The sequence below is a fragment of the Phasianus colchicus genome, chromosome 1 (genome assembly GCF_987193195.1).
Source record: "Phasianus colchicus chromosome 1, bPhaCol1.hap1.1, whole genome shotgun sequence".
NCBI classification, from domain to species: domain Eukaryota; kingdom Metazoa; phylum Chordata; class Aves; order Galliformes; family Phasianidae; genus Phasianus; species Phasianus colchicus.
In genome coordinates, this window is record NC_143436.1 from 16,039,657 (window position 1) to 16,061,442 (window position 21,786).

The 21,786-nt window shown below is 37.9% G+C and overlaps 1 protein-coding gene across 7 annotated transcripts in view; it reads left to right on the top strand.

The window, feature by feature from the left end:
- Window positions 1–21,786, top strand: part of KIF21A (kinesin family member 21A) — an 84,776-nt gene that overhangs the window by 22,149 nt on the left and 40,841 nt on the right. For 4 of the 7 annotated variants that reach the window (XM_031601187.2, XM_031601358.2, XM_031601272.2 and 1 more), the window contains exons 2-9: window positions 7,196–7,418; window positions 8,741–8,923; window positions 11,056–11,205; window positions 12,027–12,161; window positions 14,257–14,424; window positions 16,435–16,550; window positions 20,373–20,568; window positions 21,323–21,512. In XM_031601187.2, coding sequence (XP_031457047.1) covers window positions 7,196–7,418; window positions 8,741–8,923; window positions 11,056–11,205; window positions 12,027–12,161; window positions 14,257–14,424; window positions 16,435–16,550; window positions 20,373–20,568; window positions 21,323–21,512 — 1,361 coding nt within the window. Of the gene's footprint in view, window positions 1–7,195; window positions 7,419–8,740; window positions 8,924–11,055; window positions 11,206–12,026; window positions 12,162–14,256; window positions 14,425–15,917; window positions 15,997–16,434; window positions 16,551–17,948; window positions 18,046–20,372; window positions 20,569–21,322; window positions 21,513–21,786 lie in introns of those variants that run through there. The other 3 variants (XM_031601436.2, XM_031601600.2, XM_031601519.2) reach the window with 3 other exon arrangements.

The window sequence follows — 21,786 nt, forward strand, 5'->3', positions numbered from 1 at the left end:
CCACCAGCTTGTGGTGCGGCAAGCTGCTGGGAAGGGCACTTGTCTGTGTGGAATTAAAGTGGTGTGTAAACAGGAAAGAAAGATGTAGCTGATGAGGTAGAGATTGCATGCAGAGAGGGAAGAACTGGCCTAATCTACTTACAGGAGTGGTGTGCTTCCTCAGCTAAATCCAATTCCAGCTCTCCATTTGCTGTCGTCTTGTTATTTTCAAGTTGGACGTGACAGTTCTCAGCACAGAAAAAAGTATTCTGCCTTCATGTTTTTGAAAAGGTTTTTTTATTTTCTGTCTTTAGTTAAACAAGGCAGCTATTAATAACATAGCATCTTGGAGTCTTGCTGCATGCTTTAAGCTAATGGTTTAGAAGTTATGCTTAATGGGTGCATGTGGACAGAAGGGATGCCAATTCCTTATCAGCATCTTAATAAGACATTGAAATAAAATCTTGTCCATCTTGTCCAATCTTGTGTCTGTTGCAGTTCTTAAGCCTTGGACATAATCCATTTGTTCTGTGGGATGTTTTTTTTTCTCTGGTACTGCCAAACTTGGATCTGCATCCTACCTGACATGCCTGAATGCTTTCGGATCCTTAAAGGCAGGAAGCACTGATACACACAGAACATCTGCTTCTCTTGGTGCAATTATCGGCTGAGTTACACCTGGACCTTGGATTAATATGGGCTCCAGGTGAACGTAAGATGAGCTCCATGTAGGCCACAGCAGCCATGGCAACTTTGCAGAGAAACACTGATGGGAGCAGTGCCCAAGCCTTACATAAGAGTGATAGGGTTACAGTCGTCTGAGCTGCTGCTTGTTGCCCAGGCTGAGTATATGGGTGCATGGCTTAGGGGTGTGCAGGCTTGTGGGGCTCCAGCTGGCCCCTTTGCCTTGAGGGTGACCTGGAATTGTGCCAGGTGCTCAGCTGCCACAGCTTTGCTGCTGGACAGCATAGTACTAAATCCTTGTAACTTTCTTATTTGTTACTGCATGAGCATGTCCTTTTTACAACTTAATTGCAGTAGGTGTAATAGCAGTGATTGGTACAATTCCATATTAATGGTATGATTAGCCAAAACCACTGAATACTAATAATTAAGGCATTCAGAAAGTTACTTTCTGCAGAGACAGCACTGTGTTACAAAGGAACGCAGAGTTTGCCTTATGCTTTGTTTGCCTTTGTTTATAAGGCTGGCTGCCATTCATAATGCATTCAGTAGTTAAAGTACTTCATGAAGGTTTGGTTTTTCTGCCACTGTAAGCACCTGAGACAGGCAGGCAGGGTTTCACTCATCGAGGGCTACCAAAGCTGCACTGCATTTATGGCTTGTTCTGAGAGAGCCACCTCACTGGCACGAGACAGTTGCCTGGGACTTCATCTCCAGGATCCCCTAGCAATGCAGGGCTGGCCTTGATGGGAGATTGCCGAGCAATACTAGCTGTGGGCTTTGGGCTTGAACTGGGGTTTTCTTTTGTGTTATTCTTAAGTAGTTTAAAAGGAAATTTGAAAAAAATTATGTTATTCCTTCAGAAGGAGTTGGGTTGGAGGTGGGGGTATTGCTTTGTAATACCTTTTCTCTTTTTTTTTTTTTTTAACACAAAATGTTGGAGTGTAGATACATGCATATGTTTCTCGGGTAAAAAAATACAGGGCAAAATCTCACTAAAATACTTCTTGGACTTTTCATATTTGCTTCATTGGCTACCAGCAACCTCTTCGGAAATGCTGAGAAAGACATTACAGAGCTATATCTGCACAAAAGGCTAGTGAATAACAGCTCCCTAAATAAAAGCATTTTTACACATGCTCATTTCTTAGCATCATGGTGTTTACACAGGAAATGGAAATGTAGTGGCATTGTGCTTAAATGTGCTGGCAGCTGGAATGGAAACTCAGAGCTGGTGCTGGTGAGAGGTGGAAGGTTTGTTCCTGGGTCCTTATTGCTGTGGTAACGAGATAGACCTGGTGTTTGACATGGGGCAGCTTTTTTCATGCCTGTAAACTTCATTGAGATATAAAGGATAAATGTTCTGATTGACTAGTTCAGACAAATCACTTGGTGGCTATGGTTGTGGCCTCAGTTGGAAGTGCTGATAAACGCAGCAACAAGCATGCTTTCTGTGTGTGTCAACAAAAATAGTGAAAAGCAGAAGTGTTGTGTATCTTTGGGATGAAATCTCTTTAGCTTTCCTTACTACCTCCATGTTGAAGGTATATTTTTAATAGGAGTGATTTAATGTGTGTAAATCATAGAATCACTAGAACAGTTTGGGTTGGAAGGGACCTTTAAGATCATGCAGTTCCAACCCCCTGCTACAGGCAGAGACACCTCCCTGTAGACCAGGTTGCTCAAAACCCCACCCAGGCTTCGGATGTAGTGTAATAAAAAGGGCAGGGAATTGTGAGGCCGAAATAATGGCAGGAAGCCATTTTCTTTTATTCTGGTTCTGGAGAGGTTTTGTTTTTCCATTCATTAAATGTTTTATTAGGTGCTCCTGTGTTTAATATTTCATATGCTCACAGGTGAAACTTACTGTGTGAAGTTTAGTAGGCTCTACTTGCTAAGAGATGTGTGTTGGAGAGTCTCGGGTGTAAGGCTGGCTAGTTACTTTCCTGCATAGAACCCTGTGGTTGGAGCTATATATGGAATTACATTTTCCAGACCAGGGCAAAAACTGTCCTTCCCCCACAGAAGAGTTTGATAAAAAGGAATTTTAGAGAGGACAGCATCAGCATCTTTTCTTCTTTACAACACTTAGCTTTTGACTTTTAAAACAAGAATAATTTGATTCTTTGCTCTTAATGTGTAACTGGTAGGAGTTCTTTCTAGCTTATTGCTATTATGTTCTTGTGCTGAAAAGTGTATAGTAACTGTGATTATTACCCTTAGTTACGATTGAGTAAAATTTACAGTACTTAATACGATGATGCAAAATTAAAAAAAAGTGAATCTCATTTTCTTTAGTATATGAAAGAAGAGATTAAAGGAGGGCTTGATCATAGATCATCAGTTTTGTGAGGGCTCCTAGGGGAAAAATTAGATAACAAGGAGGTTCTTCACTGAACAGGCAGAAGGAGAAGACTGTTCAATACTTGAAAGGATGTATGTGTGTGTATTTTAAAAAAAACCCCATATCTATGATATCTATGACAGTGTGTATATAACATTGTGTGTTATAATGTTATCTAAACAGAAATTAATTATGGGAAGTTTGATGGCTTGCATAACACGGGGTATTGACCCCCCTGAACTGTATAATCTGAGTCAGTTCCAGCTGATGATACTTTTTAGGAGAGGCATTATGCACCTATTCTACTGAGAGATTAGTTCCAGGACAATGCAGTGCCTTACCATGCCATCACTGGATAATGCCATCACTGGATATTTTAACCCTCTGTAATTAGGCAGCTTGTCCCATTGTGCTGAGGCAGAACAGATTTAGGGGATTAAGTTTCATGTGTGTGGCCTGGAGGCTCTGCAAAAGTACATAAAAACAAGGGTTGGGTGCGTTCATGCTTTGGAGAGGAGGTGAGGGAAGGATGTGCGGTAAAATGTCTGGGAATTTGCCACATCTAAGGAGGTGTGATTGGAAATAGGCAGAAAACCTCTGATTGTATACAATTAAGAGAGTAGCCTGAAAAACAGGTGGAGTGGGGTCATACAGAAGACAAAATGGGCGAAGTCGTGTTGGTCCTGGAGAAAATTCTGGTGGCAGACTGCCAGACTGCGATCTGGGCAAGGAGAAATGACCAAAATGAACTCTTTCACATCTTAGAGTGTGGGCGCTGCCTGATTTGCAGGCAGAAGTGACCACATTAAGTCATGAGAGTGGGAAAGATCTGGCTGTAAGCAGAAAAATAAGAAAGTTTTTCTATTTGATGTGTGGGGCTGGGAAGGGAGGAGGAAATTTTCCTATGGCAGTGCTAGAGCAGAAATCGACTTGCATGAGGCTCCCTGGACCACACACTTAGTGCAGGTGGAAAGACTTTGAGAGCTATGAACTTCAGGTAATCCACTTGGATGATTCATAAGTCAAGTTGAAAGTAAGACATTTGTTGCTTTCTCATCATGCCAGCTTGTTGCTGAACTTATCAATAACATTAAGAACAACAAGTGTCCCTCGAACACGTGACGGGTTGGATGGTGAAGTTCTCAACTGCACATCGTCTTTGGAAAGAAATTCTGCTGGTTGTGTCACAGGTTTCCATTGACTCTGCTGGTCTCTGGAGCAGTGTCTTGCTGTGGTCTGATAGCAGTCACGCACGGGCACATGCAGCTTTCTGTTGTGCTGGCTTTTGTGCTGGCTTGGAGGTGCTGCTCAGTTTCAGGCCGGGGAGCTTATTGGGAGGGCTGCCATGGAAAGCTTTTGCAGATGGCAGCAGAACAGGCTGCTTGACTGTCCCATCATCTCTGGAAATCATGCAAATCCCTTGTGTTTTACGCATGCGGTTCTTCTTTGTGGTTATTCTGAGCCTTTATTTAGTATCAGGAGGGAGAAAATTATTTGGTACATCTCATAATTGCATTAATCCCTCTGTGTAGAAAGTTAATTTTGAAACATTAAGCATAAGAAAAAAGTGAAAATGTGGAGAAAAGGTATTAATTATCAGTCTTCATTGTACAAGACAGTACTAAAAGCTGTTTGGAACTGCGGATCAAGTTGGATTTGAAGGGTGCAGAAAAGGTTACTTAATTTTGAGAACATGTTTTCCATCTTGATCTTCTGAAAAAGTCATTTAGGCTTCATTGTACCAAAAGGCAGAGTAAGAAACATGTCTGGAACTTCAGAAACCCTCAAGCTTCGTGCTTGGAAGAACAATTGATCGCTAATCCAGGGCAAGCAGCGCAGAGGCAAGCGAATGAGCATTTCATTGCTTTTTGGCTGACATAAAGGCATAAAAATAAGGCATATCCCACTCAGCTGGTATTTTCTAAATATTGTGTGCTATAGGCAATGTGCTGCAATGTATTCTGCTCTGCTTTCCAGTTGCGTAGGATGCTTTTTTGGAAAGGCGTATGATGAGTATCACTTTGAACTTTGAAGACTATTGCTTTTTACTTAGAAATAAAAGCTACTTTATTACAGAATGTTTGTTAATTTAGAAGAAAGTAACTTTATCACAAGCTTATGTACACATATGCCAGTCAGTTTTGTGATGAGTGGATGCTGCTGCTAGTGGATCAAGTTTTAGCAAAGGAGCTATGTAACTCCTGATTTTTCTTATTTTGCTTAAAGAGAAAAAGGATGATTGTGTATTAGAGAGAGAATCTGTGACCTATTTTATATACTCCAAATGCAAATACTAGCTCTGAAATATTTGTGCCTGTTTTATACATCCTATAGTCATTCCTCTAATGATGTTTTTCAAAGGTTTGCTTGATTCCCACTCTGTACCAGAGGGTATGCTGACAAGGGAGGCATTTTCTGCTGCTAATGAACTTTCTGTAAAGAAATTAATGTGCACAAGGCCTTAGGAATGAATTATGGCTGTTCTCTGAAGTGTCACATTGTGGGATAAAACAAAGCCTTTAGCATAACATTTCTGAGAAATACTCCTGACAGCGATGCACATCCCTGAATTGAAAAACTCCTTGTCTGCAGTAAAAAGAAGATATTGCTCTGTGCAGGATGTTCTTAACCTGAATCAGAGTATGTGTCTGGTGATATAATTTAAGTGGGCTGCAGCAGACTAATTCATTCAGAGTCTCTTAACAGCCAGCAGGCACTGGCACGGTCACAGTGGATCAGTAGGCAATGTTTGGACCCTTATGTTTCCATTAGGTTCTGGAACAAGTTTCATGTGCCTGCAGAGGAGCATTTTGGCTTAGTTTCCTCTGAAAGGGGTATAATTTGAGCACGCCTCAGGTGCTCTGTGATCCAAACCAGCATGTGCTAGGTGAAGATATTGTGGCAGTTTTCTTCAAAATGATGCAGCTACTCCAAACAAAACACTACTGTAGATGCAGCCTGTAAAGCTTCGGGTATGAAGTATGCCTGAAGTGTACTCTGTGTATACAGATCTTCAGCTTCAATGTGGCATAATTGGAAGTGGCAACAATGAAGGAAACAAGTTCCCGAAGTTTGATTTGAATGGAGAACCTAAATACACTGTTCCCTGATTTTGTATGCATGTTGCTATACTGCTGATGTCTTACCACCCTCACCTGTAGCCTTACTTTTCCACTGTCTTTAAGGCTGTGCGTGTTTTTGAAATAATGTATTTCTGTGAGAACCTGGAAGCACTTAAAAAAAAAAAAATAAATAAAAATTGAGAAGTTGATTCAGCAAACAAATTATTATTTAATTACAGTGGAATAATATGCTATGATGTTGGCCACAGCTTTTTTTTTCCTGGTATATAACTATTAAACAAATTGAGTCACAAATTTCCACGGTCTGCTTTAGTCACAGAGCTAGTTCATGAATTCAGTTCTGACTGAACCGTGGGACTGTGGATGCAGGGAACCAATACATTTGTAATATATAAGAAGTCTGGGTTGGCTGTGCTCCTCAGACTTGTTTATCAGAAACTGAACAAACTGAAATAAAAGCTGGAATTTCTCAGTAAGGAATTAATGAGGAATTAGGACACTCTTACCTTTACAACTTGTTAAAAAATGTTCTTTTCTTTGAAGATGTGCTTAGGCAAAATCAAGGATTACATGGAAGTGTTCTTTTCTGTGAGAAGCAAGAAGGCTCGTGTTTCTTCCTTTATTTTCTGTCATAGCAAAGGGACTTTCAGATAATATGTGGGCTTTGGGATCTCTGCTCCCAAATTACTACTTACATTTCTTTTCCATACTTTTGTTGCTTAAAAAAAAAACATTTTACACTGAATACAAGAAGTCATCTGGATAAACTAGAAAGTCTGATTTCAAGGTGTGAGACAAATCATGCAGGTTACTCTTCAACAATGCATCCTGTATGTACAGAAATATCCAAGGTTACAGGCTAGTCATCAGCTTGAAGTTAATAGGTGAACTTTCAGGGAAGATGCTGTTGTTTGTGTAAATGTTTGTGTGAGTGGGGCTGTGCCATAATACTTTAGCTCAGGCAGCAGGAATCTTGCTGTCTTCCTGAAAAATGAGAATTTTTCAGTCAGTAAAATAATTATTTTTTCAGGTCTCTTATGTTGTTTGTATGTTCTTCTTTCTAATGATGAACTTCTAATGGTTCCTTTTGTTTCTTTTAAAACAGAATTAGACCACAGCTAGCCAAAGAGAAGATTGAAGGATGCCATATTTGTACATCCGTTACACCTGGTGAACCTCAAGTGTTCTTGGGAAAAGATAAAGCCTTCACTTTTGATTATGTGTTTAACATTGACTCACAGCAAGAAGAAATCTATATACAGTGTATAGAAAAACTGATTGAAGGTTGCTTTGAAGGCTATAATGCAACTGTCTTTGCTTATGGCCAGGTAAGCTTTACAACTTTAAATAAAGTATTTATTTTGAAATAAACACAAACTGTTTCTTATAATTGATCTTTCTTTTAAGTTTCACAGTGCATGAACCTGGTTTTGGTGGCTTGGTTTTAATGTAAACAAGATATTCTTTAGAATACTGCTTAGGAGCCTGTACAGATTCTGTGCTTAATGGCAACTGGAATGCAGCAGATGTGCATGAGTAGTAGGCTTGAATTAATAGTAGTAGTGAAAATAGTGTGAGTCCATATAATTCCTGAATTCACCCTTTAATGCAGCAATGCAAATTAATGACTCAATCTACTGATTTATTGATTTATAGAAGTAGGTTGTACTGAAATTCTTCCGGAGTGGTTCTCAATCCATTTACAGTTTCAGATGCTTTGGGGAAGGGGATGTTTGGTATCTGTTAGTGGATTCTGGAGAACTCCAGGCTTCTCTTTTTCTAGGGATCAGAATCCAAAGTCTTTTCCTAGAGAACAGATACCTCTCCATCAGTAAATGAGGCACAGTTTTTTAGCTAAAAGCTGAAATATCATTGAGCACAGAGAAGACGTTGTTGTCTTCTGAATTCTCTTTAAGGAATTTATTACGTGGAAGTTGATCTTCGTGGGATGCTGAATTTCAGTACCGTTAAATGTCTTATCTCAAGTTAGCTAGGTGAAGTCTGGCCCTGGTGAAACAAAGCAGTTGGTAGATCCAGTTTAGTAGATTATGTTTGACAACATGATACTATCTTTGTCTTGGACTTGACCTGCTAATTAAAAAAAAAAAAACCCATGCTATCCTATTTTCTATAGGACTTCACTTTTAATTAAGCTGTTTTCCTGGTCTGGATACAGATGCTTTGTATAGGTTGAGAACAGTGGTAATATTTCTCCTGAGTGATATTCAGACATCTTAATTAAGCAAACTGTTTAATGTACTTCAGTAGAGAACTGCAAATGCTGATTTTACTTTAAAAAAAAAAAAAAAAAAAGGTGCTTTAATTAGCAGTCTCATTTGAAAACATTAACTACTCTACTATTCTTTTGACTTAACATGATAAGTCAAGGCTGATGTAAGCACCTTAGAGGAAGCTTGTAGGAGAAAGGTTATGAAAATTTGAACTGTCCCCACCTGTGTTGTATTTGATCCATAGATCCAATTTGTCCGACAACTACAGTTTACACATTTTGTAAAAAGACATTTTTGTTGCACTTAGTATTGTAAAAATGATAAACTGGCTTTGTAATCTCTATCTAGTATTAGTGTTTTGAAATCATATTTTACTGTGATAATCCTTATGTTCTAGTGAGTACCACTTTTCTATTTAGACAGGTGCTGGCAAAACATACACCATGGGCACTGGATTTGATGTCAACATAACAGAAGAGGAACAGGGCATTATATCACGTGCTGTTAAGCATCTTTTTAGATGTATTGAAGAAAAGAAACAAGCTGCTATTAAACAAGGACTTCCTCCTCCAGATTTTAAAGTAAACGCACAGTTCCTTGAGGTAAGTGTGATCTGTGCATATGTATGTGGTTGTGTGTCTAACTTCATGTATTTTGCAAAGCAAATGAAATGCTTTTTTTTTGGTTGGTACTTTGACCCTTCTTTTCTTTTCCCACAAGATGTTTTGAATTAATTTTCCAGATTTCAAAAGGAAATTCTATATATTTTGTTTGCTTTGTTGTTGTTTTTTAATTTATGAAAAGAGCCTTTTTATCTTATTCCAATTATCTTAGTAGCTTTTTTTACTGGGTTATTTTGAAGTGTAGAAATAATTACAGTCGTTGTCATTTGTCTTTTTCTATACCACACATTTACTCAGGGGGGGCTAATGCTGTTGCTTGTCTATTGTTCTTCATGAAATTTACAAAGCAAGAAATCAGTAATGCTTTACATCTTGAACCATGCTTAGCCTGTTTGTGTAACTTTCCCATAGACTGCTTCAGCTCTCAAAATCTGTTCAGTAGTACTTGGTCGATTTCTTTAATGAAAAAAGAAACTTAGCGTAAAATACTTTGTGATTCTCAGTGGCATAGAACTGGGCTTCTGAGTCACTACTTCTTCCTCCAGTAGGCCCAGAGAAACCCCAAGTTCAGTGCTGCAGAAAAGCAGTTCCTTTTGTTCTTGTAGGCACAGCTACCAATGAGAGGCTTTAACTCATGATCATTCTGTTTTGCAGCAGCTGTTGGTTTAAGTCTCACAGCTTTTATGCTGAGACTTCTTCCAATATACCTATTTTCTAGATTGATTGCTTTGACTATAATATTTATGTTCTCTGCCAAAATATAAAATCTGACACTTACATGCTATTAACAGAGAGAATCAATTGCAGAAAGAGTTTGTTTTAAATGTGTAATATTTAGTTCAGTATTTCACAACTTTGTCAACAGTGGGGGGAGAAAAACAATACGACGTAATCTTTTGTATTACCTCAAAGAAAAGCTGTAGGTCTTTTTATTGCTGAAGTAAACTAGATCTTCCAATGTTCTGTACCTGTAAGTGTTTTAAAGTTTAACAAACTGCACTGATTTGTCTCTGTTAATCTTAAGCAGTGATTTTAGTCTCTCTGGCTACTGATTGCCTAGAGAGAATTCTGAACTTGAAAAAGGACAGTGGAAATACTGTTCTGTTATCTTCTCTCTCAGTTTGAATGTTAGGAACTGCAATGTTCTTTCTGCTTATGCAGCTGCAGTAGTTGTAGTGTAAGGGGTAGCAACCATACTGTTAAAGTGAATTTTTTGTGGATATTTGTATTATGTCTTAAAAACAAAACAAAATGAAACATTGCAGATGTGACTGCAGGAGTCCCAAAATACAGACTGGTAGCTGAATACAACAATATAAAGCTGTGAGTTGCTGCAATATTGTAATCCTGATTGCAACCATACCAACACTTTTCAGATGAAATGTTAGTGCCTGTGCCAGGAACAGTCCTGTTTCTCTAAAATAGACAGATTTGGTGACATACACACACACATACTCACTTAACTTACTAACTCACTTAACTTACTAACTCACTTAACTTACTAACTCACTTAACTTACTAACTCACTTAACTTACTAACTCACTTAACTTACTAACTCACCCTAAAAGTGACAATTTAAGGAAGTGTTGTTTTTCTTTCTTGTACTGAGGCTAGTTTGAAACTTTCCCTGCAGTAACATTTCCCTTTACGTGGTAAATTCTTTGTAGGGCAGGAGTAGTTGATCTAAAAGAGAAAGAGACGTGGGGCTATTATGGTAAAAGGGAGAAAATGAGAAAAGGTGCAGTGGAAGTAGAGCAGGTGCTGTGAGTTTGAAGAGCTTGGAGGAGGGTTCAGCCAAATGAACCAACAAAACAGAAACTGTCTGCTGTCACCCAGGCCCACCAGATAATTCTCTAGAGTCTGACTGTGTGAAGGAAGCTGTTGATTTTTAGGGTGGCATAATAGTAAGATGTGCAGATCTGCAGCTGTTCCATCTGTCATGCTATTGTCATTGTAAGTTTGTGTTTTTCACAGCATCCTTTATTGAAAGCCTTGGCATATGGTGGATATTTAGAACCTTCTGCGTGTGCCATGCACATACATATCAGTCTTTGGAGGAATTCTTTTCTTACATAATATACTTTTTTTTTTTGCCTTTTTTTCTCCTCAGCTTTACAATGAAGAAATTCTTGATCTCTTTGATACCACTCGTGATATTGATGCAAAGAATAAAAAATCAAATATTAAAATACATGAAGATTCAGCTGGAGGAATTTATACAGTGGGAGTTACAACCCGAACTGTGAATGGAGAATCAGAGGTGACCATTGAAAATAAATTTCTCTGTAGCATACTGAATGTGTTCTAAAAATGTTTTGTTAAACATCATTATACCTTTCACACTTAATTCTTACTTTTCATCCTGATGCAGTAATGGTTGTAACACTTTTCAAAACTTAATTCTGAGGAAATCTTCAACAAACAAGAAAGAAGCAAACATAGTTAGCGTTCTGTTCAGTGAGCAAATAGAGTTTACACTTGCTAACGTCAGTTTTCTGCCTCTTAGACAATTTGGGTGCAAATTGAAATTTGCTTTTGTTCTCTCTAGACTGAAATATAATGTCTAATATCAGTGTTCTCTTAATTCCAGAAATAGACATTTGCAAACAGTGTTGTTCCACTGGAAAATAAAATTTTGACTTATATGTAAATCTAATCTCCCAAATATTACATGTTACTTTTTCCTATGACAGGAAAACTTTGCATGATGACTGATGTGAGGTAAACTGCCATTCAAAGGTTTCTGTACATTGCAGCTCTGATACAGTGCCATTGTACTGTATGTTTTTGTACAGAAAGTACAGAAGTTGTGTATTTTTTGCAGAGATGAATGGAAATGCCATCTTATTACCAAGGGACAGTAAAAAGAGGGCTACAAATATTCAAATGGTTTCTTTCAAAACCAAACAACAACAACGAAATACCTTATTTTAAAAGTCTTACTATTTTTTGCATGTTGGAGTTGAAATGATAACAAGGAGAAAAAGCTTACTTGTATCTAAACCAAAGCAATAGGTGTTACAGAAGCACATTTTATTTAAATTGCAAACCATGCAATGTCCTTCTTTGTCTGTTTTCCAGATGATGCAGTGCTTGAAGCTGGGGGCTTTGTCTCGAACCACGGCCAGTACTCAGATGAATGTTCAGAGCTCACGGTCACATGCTATCTTTACTATACATCTATGTCAGACCAGAGTTTGTCCTGCTTTTAACACTGTACGTGTCTTTGCTGTGATTATGTTATTTGCTGGCTTCACTTTAACCATTTTTCAGAATGTGAATATTGTTTTGGCAGCAATTGACATATGAATTACACTTACTAAAGATGCTACAGTCATCATCATGCTCGATGAATTTGCTAAGCATTATAATAATTTGATTTAATCTGTGCATATGTAACCATCTTCTAGCCAGAGGCAACAATAAATTGCAGCCTCCTACATGAACCTGCCCATTCTCCTCTAGCGTTTTCTTCTGTATTTTCTTGCAACATACCCCAGTAACCACGTTAAAATATAATTTGTCTTTAATTGGAAAAGTGTTTTTAAGTGTCTTAACAGGTAGTGGGCTTAAGGTTGCAGTCAGCTAACTGTGAAAGTGCTGGGTATTCCAGCAAGGAGCAAGAAAAAAAAAAAAGCATAAAATTCTGATGATTGGTGTTTTTATTTTAGTTATATCAGTTCATTGTTTAGATGTTGTAACTTTATGCAGTTATTTCATTGAACTCCTAAGTATGTAGGTACATAGATAATGTGTTTTTAAGCACGTAGAACAGTATATTGGATTTGTAATAATTTTGGGGGAGGGTGGATTTTTTTTCTTTTATTTTTTTAACACTAAAAATAATCATTTGCAGGCAAAATGAGGGTTGCTGTCTGGTCCCCTGTGGTATGTAGACCTGCTTTATACCCTTGTTAGAAGCACTTCTTCCTGCATTGCACATCAGAACTGTGGACCTGGTGGTGAGGGCAGCTGACTCCTCACTTAGCGAGGAAATTTCAGGGCACCTGAATCATTTGTGGTGGAGGTGTCAGATCGGAGGCTGTGCTTGAAGCTGTCCACATGGCTCACTGCCTGGCTCACCCAGGGGCATCACAAAGCAGCCTGCCTGCTGTGGGCACTCTTCAGCAACTGGGATGTTTCAGCTCAAATACAGAGCCCTGCAGGACTTTCCTCTGGTCCTGCCTGGTTTTTGAGAGAGGCTGGCATGAAGAAGGGGAGATGGCCACTGCCTTCTGCTTTGTGACAGGCTGTGTTTTTTTCCTGTTTTTGAGAGATGTGAGCAGGATTGTGTCAGTGTCTGGAGTAGGACACTTTTGGATCCTGACTCACAGCTGTGAGGGCAGTACCCTTGCCTTTCCCTGCAGCATTCAGGAGAGCAGAGGCCAGACCCATAAATACTGCCGGATTCAAATTTATACAAAGCCTTCACGGACAGCAGGGAGAAATCCTGCTCAACTTTCCATTGTTGCTGCCTTCTGTAGTGTAAGTTTTGGGAGACTTTTGTTATGAGGGCAGCAGCTTCTCCATGGCTGCCGGCACTGTGCTTGTGTTCTCTGGGATGGATGACCAGGGCACCTGCATGCTTAAAAGCGAACTTTATTGCTGTGCTTTGAAGTATGAAGTGGAAAGAAGCTAAGGAGCCAGTCCCTGCTTGTGGTCATTTCCCTGGCAGACTAGCTGTGCTGCCTGGGGTATGCTGGAAGTGTTGGTTCTTGCTGTCCCCTGGGGCAAAAAGAGAGGAAAGTCCAGGCCATCCTATGATTCTGTGATAAGCTCTTCTTTTTTCCATGTTCCTTCTGCTGTCCTTATTTCCTGGTCAAACTAAAAGTACTGATGGAATGCTGGCTGGTGGGAAAATTGGCATGAAAAATGTGTGAAGCAACATTGAGCTCATAAGTCACAATGAAACTGATTATGGGGATTGGAGAGGTGTAAAATCAAAGTAACTTCAGTTTGTTTGGCAGGTTTATGAACTAAGTTGTTCTGTAATTTTGGATGGTAATAATATCATAACCATTTTATTTAATATTTTGTAAACATCTGTTTATCCCCCAAAAAACCAATTGTAGGCTTTACTCAGAAATAATAAATATTGACTAGCATCTAGAGGTGGGTCTTAAAGGCTGGTATGTTAGTATTACTGAAACAGGTTTTCTCAAGAAATGCTGTTGCTATTACAAGAGAATTAGTATATAAGGAAGAGATAGATGTGACAAAAAGCTATTCCTGTAAATAATTGTTGATAGAACTTTGTGGTTGACTAGCATAAAGGATCTTACCAAGCTTTGTGGATTCTCCTTTGTTTCAGGATAATGCCACTGACAACAGGATAATATCTGAATCTGCTGAGATGAATGAGTTTGAAACTCTTACTGCCAAGTTCCATTTTGTTGACCTAGCAGGATCTGAAAGGTTAAAGCGAACGGGAGCTACGGGAGAAAGAGCAAAAGAAGGCATTTCCATCAACTGTGGACTAGTAAGATTTTGCAATTAGTTTCCATACGCTGTTGGTACAGACTCTATTTCTGAATCCCTTGCTTCTGATAATTCCTAAAGGTAGAAGTACATCATGTGCAAATGAGGCCTGTAGCCTAAGATGTAATAGATCAACATATTGATTCTTACAAGTTTCTAGCTTGCTTATGTTTTCTGGGTTGCACTAGACCCTAACTAGAAAGTTATACTGCTTATTAATTGTTGTGAAGTATAGAGAATTAAAATACTTTGTGGAGTTCCTTTAACTTGTTAGTTTTTTAAATTCCTTCAAGACTCAAACAATTGCAGAAATTTGCAAGTTGTTTGCAAGCAGTAGAGGTATGAAAAGCATGGACAGTGGACAAGTTCAACTGATAATTAAATGCTGGTTCTATATTACTGTTATGAAATGTAGTGTAAAACAACCCTAGGCAAAACATTTCAAAGTGGAAATAAAACATTTTAATTGATAGCATCACTTCATTTTTTTTTTTTTAAATCTGTGTACTGGCTCTTTATGCATTTTTTTAATTAGCTATTAAATATTGTACTTAATTATGAGTACAATTGAAAAGTAGAACTTGTGATTATCAGTAAAGATTGTGGTTTTGCACCTTTGTTTTTAGCTACTTGGCTGTGTGTAGGCTCTGCAATTCCTCTTTGAGGACTCAATAGCACAAGTTCATTTCATGTTTGAAAACATATTGAAATATTTTTTTTCCTGGTCTAGTGTATAGTATCAGGGATGCAACAGGAACTTTAATTGGTGATTCTCTTACTATCAGGACAGTGGTTATATTTTGTAGTCAGTGGAAGAGAATCCACTTCAGTTTCATCATTGACATGAACACAGAGTCAATAGAAATGTAGGGTTTTAGTTTCCTTAAGGAAATGAGATACAGGCTGTCCAGGGGTGAAAATGAAAGTGGCGAAAATAGTATTTTACATAAGCACAAAACTTTCATTTTCCATGAATTCCACCCCTCAGCTTTGGGAAACACAGACAAAAGTGGTTTAAACAGTTCCGAACATTTACAGAAAGTGGAGTATATACATTTCTGTTGCTGTTGGATACAGTAAAACATTATCAAGACTGTGTTAAGAATTGATTGTGCAGAATGCCACCTAGAGGAATGCGTTTTAATTTGCATGTGAATAATCCTGTTAAAATACGCGGAGTTGTGCATTAAAAGTAACTTTACAGGCAGATGTTTGGCTGATTATAAACATGAAATAAAGCTTTTTTAGTAGTGCAATTGCCATCGACTACATAATTTAAAGCTTTAAATATTTGAACTAATTTGCATTTGAAGATTTTTATCCACAGAGCAGCAAATTCTGTTTATCATAGTAACGCTCCATGTATTATTCTAAGCTTATCATAAAGCAGCTTGATAAAAATAATTTTTAAAAAGAATATGGCTACTGTTAGGGACATAGATGAGTTTTAATAGTCATTGAAACAAAATGTTTGTTACACAGAATTCTAGAATCCTTAGAGTTGTACAGGACCTTTAAAGGTCGTCTAGTCCAGCTCCCTTGCAATGCACAGGGACAGCTGCAGCTCCATCAGGTGCTCAGAGCTCCATCCAGCCTGACCTTGAAAGTTTCCAGGGATGGGCTTCCACCACACCTCTAGGCAATCTGTTCTAGTGCTTCACTATGCTGACTATAAAAGACTTTTTCCTTATATCTACCCTAAATCTACCCTCTTTCATGAAGTAGTTCTAAGTTTAGTTTGTTACTGATGTGAGATATCAATAGACAGTGCACACCATTGTGCTAAGCTCTTTTCTCCTGAGGATACAAGACTGCAAGTCATTTGATTCTCTGTTAGCATTTGTAAGCTGTACAACATGAAAAGCATTCAGAAATATTTTCTTAGTATGTTAAGTTACATGTGTGTTCTTGTTCTTCCACAATTTATGACCCCAATTTTTAACTTATTTGAAAACAAATCTACTCAGGAATTGAGTTTAACTTCTGTGCTATGTGGTTTGGTATTTTATAGCTGGCTCTTGGCAATGTAATAAGTGCACTGGGAGATAAAAGTAAGAAGGCAACTCATGTACCATACAGAGATTCAAAGCTTACAAGACTACTCCAAGACTCTCTTGGGGGAAACAGGTATGAAAACATTGTACATGCTTCATTTTGAATGAAAGTGAGTGAGCACATGATCTTCCAAAAGTAAAATAACCCTTAAACCTATCACCAGAATAGAAATAATAAATCTCTGTTGGAGGGAGGCTCAAAAAAAAAAAAAAAAAAAAAAAAAAAGTCATAATAGAAAATGCTGGCAATGCAAGGAAATACTGTAATGTTTTTTGCATCATTCTTTTCACTGCTGCTATAGCTTTACTAAACATGAGGCTTTGAGTTGCTTTGAAGTTATTGTTTCCAGGTAAAGGGTAAGTTCTTCATCTTAGATTATGCGTACCAGAAATGTTAAATCTGTTACTGTGTTACAGCGTTATTAATTACAGCATATCTTAAAGCTTTCTGCTTCAAGCAGAGATTTTTTTAATTGCTTTTTCCCTCCTACCTTAATTGTTAAACAATATTAGCATTTGATGTGTTGCAGCATAGTAACATACAAGAAGTGACTTTTCTTTCCTTACTGCTGTAAAATACTTTAAAATGTGAAGCTGTAAAAAAACACAAAAAAACAAAAACCTCAAAAAAAACCCAACGAAAACAATATAAGAATTCTCTCTAGAGAGCTTTATCTGATTATTGCTGTTTTATCTTAACATAAAACTTCAGGTTAAGAAGTTATGTCCTTGATACTTTTTGTCACTGATTTCCTTTCAATCCTACGCCTTATGCATTGGTTATTGCATTATTTTTCTTAGAAATGGGTGATACTAATAACTGGATTATTAGTACCAAGCCTCTACCACTTGTACTTACTTGTATTTATTTTTGTAAATTCATTTCATATTTTGAAGTTCTCATAGATGCTGGCTTCTGTTGAAGCTAAGCCTTGTAAGAGCTGGATGAAGGCCTAAAACAAAGATTTTGTAGATCTGATAGTATGGCTAAGACTGCATGTCCTGTGCAGTCCAGTGCCCTTGTGGGCACTGCCTTACTGTCTTGTCTTGTCTGTTCTGATCACCGTGAGCAGGAGCTTGGTGTGGTCAGTGTCAGGTTCCAGGCACAAGGTACCTTTTTTGAACAAGGCAGCTCAGCACTGATGAAGAGATGCCATCTCTTACCCTGGGCATCTATCTCAGGATATTATGTATGTGTCCAACTATCTGATGGTGAACAAGAACCCAGTAAAATGAAACATCTGTATTGCTAGAACTGTTCTTGTGAACCTGTTCTAGGTGTGTACCCTGCAGACATGAGGAAAGAAACTTGGACTCTGGAAACTTTGAGCAAACATGCAATGTGAGCATGTAGAAATACAAAATCCAGTGTGGTTGAGTACATTTTAGTAAGACAGTATGTATATTCATCTATTTAGTCTGATATGGTTGATTGCTGTCTTTAAGAGGGTGAAAGTGTTCTGTTTCACAGAAGAACAGGGAGAAAAAGAACAGAGAAGTGATTTAACTTCAGTTAACTTCAGCAGCCTGCAGCATTGCAGTGTCAGAATAGCAGAGAGGCAGCCAAAGTGAGTAAAATAAGGGCCATGATGTTCATTAATGCTTAAGGGAGAAAGAAACCCAATAGTATGGGGGGAAAAAATCAGGAAAGATCAAGTACATATCTCTAGGCCGTTTCTAGAAATAACTATTTACAAAAAAGAATTTCTTGACTGACTATATACCAAATACAGTAGTTAATAGTCGTTTTTGAAACTGCACTTTAACTAAAATGATACTTTGACTCAAAACATTTTCCTGTTTTGTAGCTCAACTGCTCCCTCTCCTGTGCTTCAGGAGAAATCACAGTTTACTGTAAAAGCTCAGCAAATACTGTCCCAGAGCATTTACAAGAATATTAAGAAATATTATTTCTCTCTGTTCCTGACTGATGTTAATTTTTTTTTCTCTACTCCCGCTCTTCCTACCTCATTTCTATTATTTAGCTAATATAAATAAAGACAGGTCAAATTAGCTGTTTGCTCTTAAGGAAATGGTAAACTGTAACAATTAAATAATTTCACATCCATGCTTTAGCAAACAAAAATGGTGGGAGAGCTCAATTTTAATAAATATGCAATTTTTCCTCTGGTAAATCAGATTAGATTAATAGAAATCTGTTCCATTGCTTTCCAAATTCCACTGTAGATATTACAGTGCACATCATCCTTTCTCTTTACAAGTATTTACTGGAAGTGATTCAGGTTACTTTGCAGTGGATCCTGAGCTAGTGATGATTAAAGCACTGTATCAGTCTACGATTCTCACTGTAATCCTGATTTAATTATAATTCTGTACTAATTGTGAAGGTGCATTTAAACAATGATTCTGAGTTAATCTGTTAACCTAATTCCCTTAGGTTGGGAGGAGGCATTCTAAAGAAATGTTAAAATAAGTGTAGAACAGTGTTTAAAAATGAGTCTTCTATAAAATACAGATAAGTAGAATTCAGGTTAATGAGTTTTCAAGACAGCTAGCAGAACCAGTTTGAAAGAGTAATCACATTCTAAATTGATGGCACAACAGTCTTAATCTTGTACATGCTTATCTTCAGAACTAAACTAAACCTCAGCAGTCTGTGGAGCTGACACAATGATGTACAGGAGGTCTGAGAGAAGACTTGCTGAAATTCATTCTATACTGAGTCTTTCCCATATCCGCAGGCTAGTTACTCTTTCCAGTTTAGTTTCCAATGGTGAATATAATTGCTTGGCTTGGAAGAATTGCAAGCAGTAATTTGTTTGTCTCAGCTGAAATAACAGGAGATGAAGATCAGAATCCATTTTATTTAATGCAGTCTGTGTACACCTAACACAACAGCTACGCTTTCCTATACAACAAAGGAAAGTGTGTTCCTCTAGAGCCTGATGGGGACAATTCAGTCTATGCAAATATAGGTGTTTCCCGTCTGCAGAGAATTTAGGGCATGTTGGCACCTTTGGGTTGTGATCTACGGCTGGAATTCTGTTTTTGACCCCTCTGAATTGTTCTCTTCTGTTGTGAAATGAGTGTGAGCTCCAGGGATCAAGGGTGGGGTGGAACCTTGTTCCTCCTCGTCACAGTTGATTAACTAAAACATTTAGTTGGTAAGAAGGTTTTTGTTTGTCTTCTGTTTTTGTTGCCCTGGTTCTTGCTGCTCTGTCTGCTCTGTCTCTTACATGAAGTATGCTGGATGTATTCACCCTGTGTATCCCAAAGTGGGATGGCTAGAGGGTGTGGTAGGAGCCCAGAAGCAGTGTTGGGAATAGAACTCAGCTCCTGCTGCTTTTTGTGGAAGAGCTCTAAGTAATGGTGTTGTGAAAAGTGAAAAAAATACACTTATTACCAGAGGTAATAAGGATAAGTTCTATATTTTGGTCTTCTGGATCTATCTGGATCTCAGTAGAACAGTAGGTGGGCAATAAGTACCTTAGGCAGTTCTGGGCACATATAAGCATCTAGAGATGCACATTCAGATTAAGTAGGTTGGCACCTTGTAAATTAATGAGTCCTGACAACTACATGATCCAAATCACTATTTGAGGTTTCAGGTTGGCTTTAAGAATTTAAATCTCAATTTGTATTAAATTACAAATTACATAAGTATTAGGAAAACATTTCTAGGAGCATCCGCTAATTGCTTTTATAGTTTTACACACAATGTTCTAACATCTCCTATGCTAAACTACAGTGATTCATGATGTAACAGTTCTGGAATTTTGTGGTTGACAGTCTTCTACAGTACTTTGAGTTAGGTCTAGAATCTTTACACAAATGTTATGAAGTCACTACTCGTTTCACCTTGTACTTGAAGACCTGTTAGCCTGTCTGTCCTCATTTTGTTCTTGATTTGTAAACCTATGTTTGTAACTTGCAGTCAAACACTCATGATAGCGTGTGTGAGCCCTTCAGATCGAGACTTCATGGAAACCTTGAACACATTGAAGTATGCGAATCGGGCACGAAACATCAAGAACAAGGTGATGGTTAATCAGGATAGGGCTAGTCAGCAAATAAATGCTTTGCGCAACGAGATTACACGGCTGCAGATGGAACTTATGGAATACAAAACAGTAAGTGTATCCTTTTAGGATTTCTTCTCCTTTAAAATGATTATAATTCCACAGCTTGTTTTCTCTTGGCTAGTTCTGCTTTACATGCAAAATAAATAAATAAATAATTGAATAATAATACTAATCTGTAAAAAACAAACAAACAAACAAAAAAAACCTTCCAGTTATTACCAGATATCCTTGTGGTCAGCGATGAGAAACAGTCACTTCCAAAGTGAAAAATGATCACAAATGAGAATGTTCACATGTTTATTCACATACCAGTTATTGTATGTTGCTTTTAAATATTTTCTCAAGAACTATTATGCTTTAAAAATGGTTTTTCAGTTATACAGGCCAGATGCTCATAATACACAATGCCTATTTCTTACTGAAATTTTAGTCACAGGATACTGTTTTCAGCAATAAATGTGGCTACCATTGTTATCTCCCTTTGTTCTTGAGATAGTATCCTGATTGAATGAAGAATGGTCTTCTCATTTCTAAATCTCTCCAAGAAGTTCTATTTCAGGCCAATGTGGAACTGTGCAGGGAGGACCAAAATGCTAGGATTGGTATCTTGCAGGTATCAGTGCTTTGGCAACTTTCTGTACTGTTTTGAAATCTTTGAAAGAATCATCTTTTGCAATGAGCATCTAAGTGGAACATTAAGCAATCTGTGGATTATCTTTGCTAGATTTTAAAAATAATACTAAAAATGCTTTTCTACACATAATTTTTTTATTACTAGTAATAACTTATGTTTTTACTTAAGGGTAAAAGGATTATAGATGAAGAAGGCGTTGAAAGCATCAATGACATGTTTCATGAAAATGCTATGCTGCAAACAGAAAACAATAATCTGCGTGTTCGAATTAAAGCCATGCAAGAGACTATTGATGCACTGAGAGCCAGAGTAACGCAGCTTGTGAGTGATCAGGCCAACCAAGTTCTAGCCAGAGCAGGTACGCCGTGGGTGTGTTGCGCTCACCTGTGTGTAAACTGCTTAATGAGTACATGAGTTCATATCAGTTCCTTGTTCTTGCTTCACGGATCCCTTGGCAGAGAGATGCTTTTGTAAAAGGTAATGTAGGACTTGCCTTGGCAGCAAAAGGCACCCATCTAGCTCTCACCTCTATTTCCAGAGACTTCTGTTAAGAGAAGTAGTTTGGGAATCTGTACCATTTGTTTAGGATTATCAGCAGCATGAAATTTGAAATAATCCCTTTGGATGGGAAT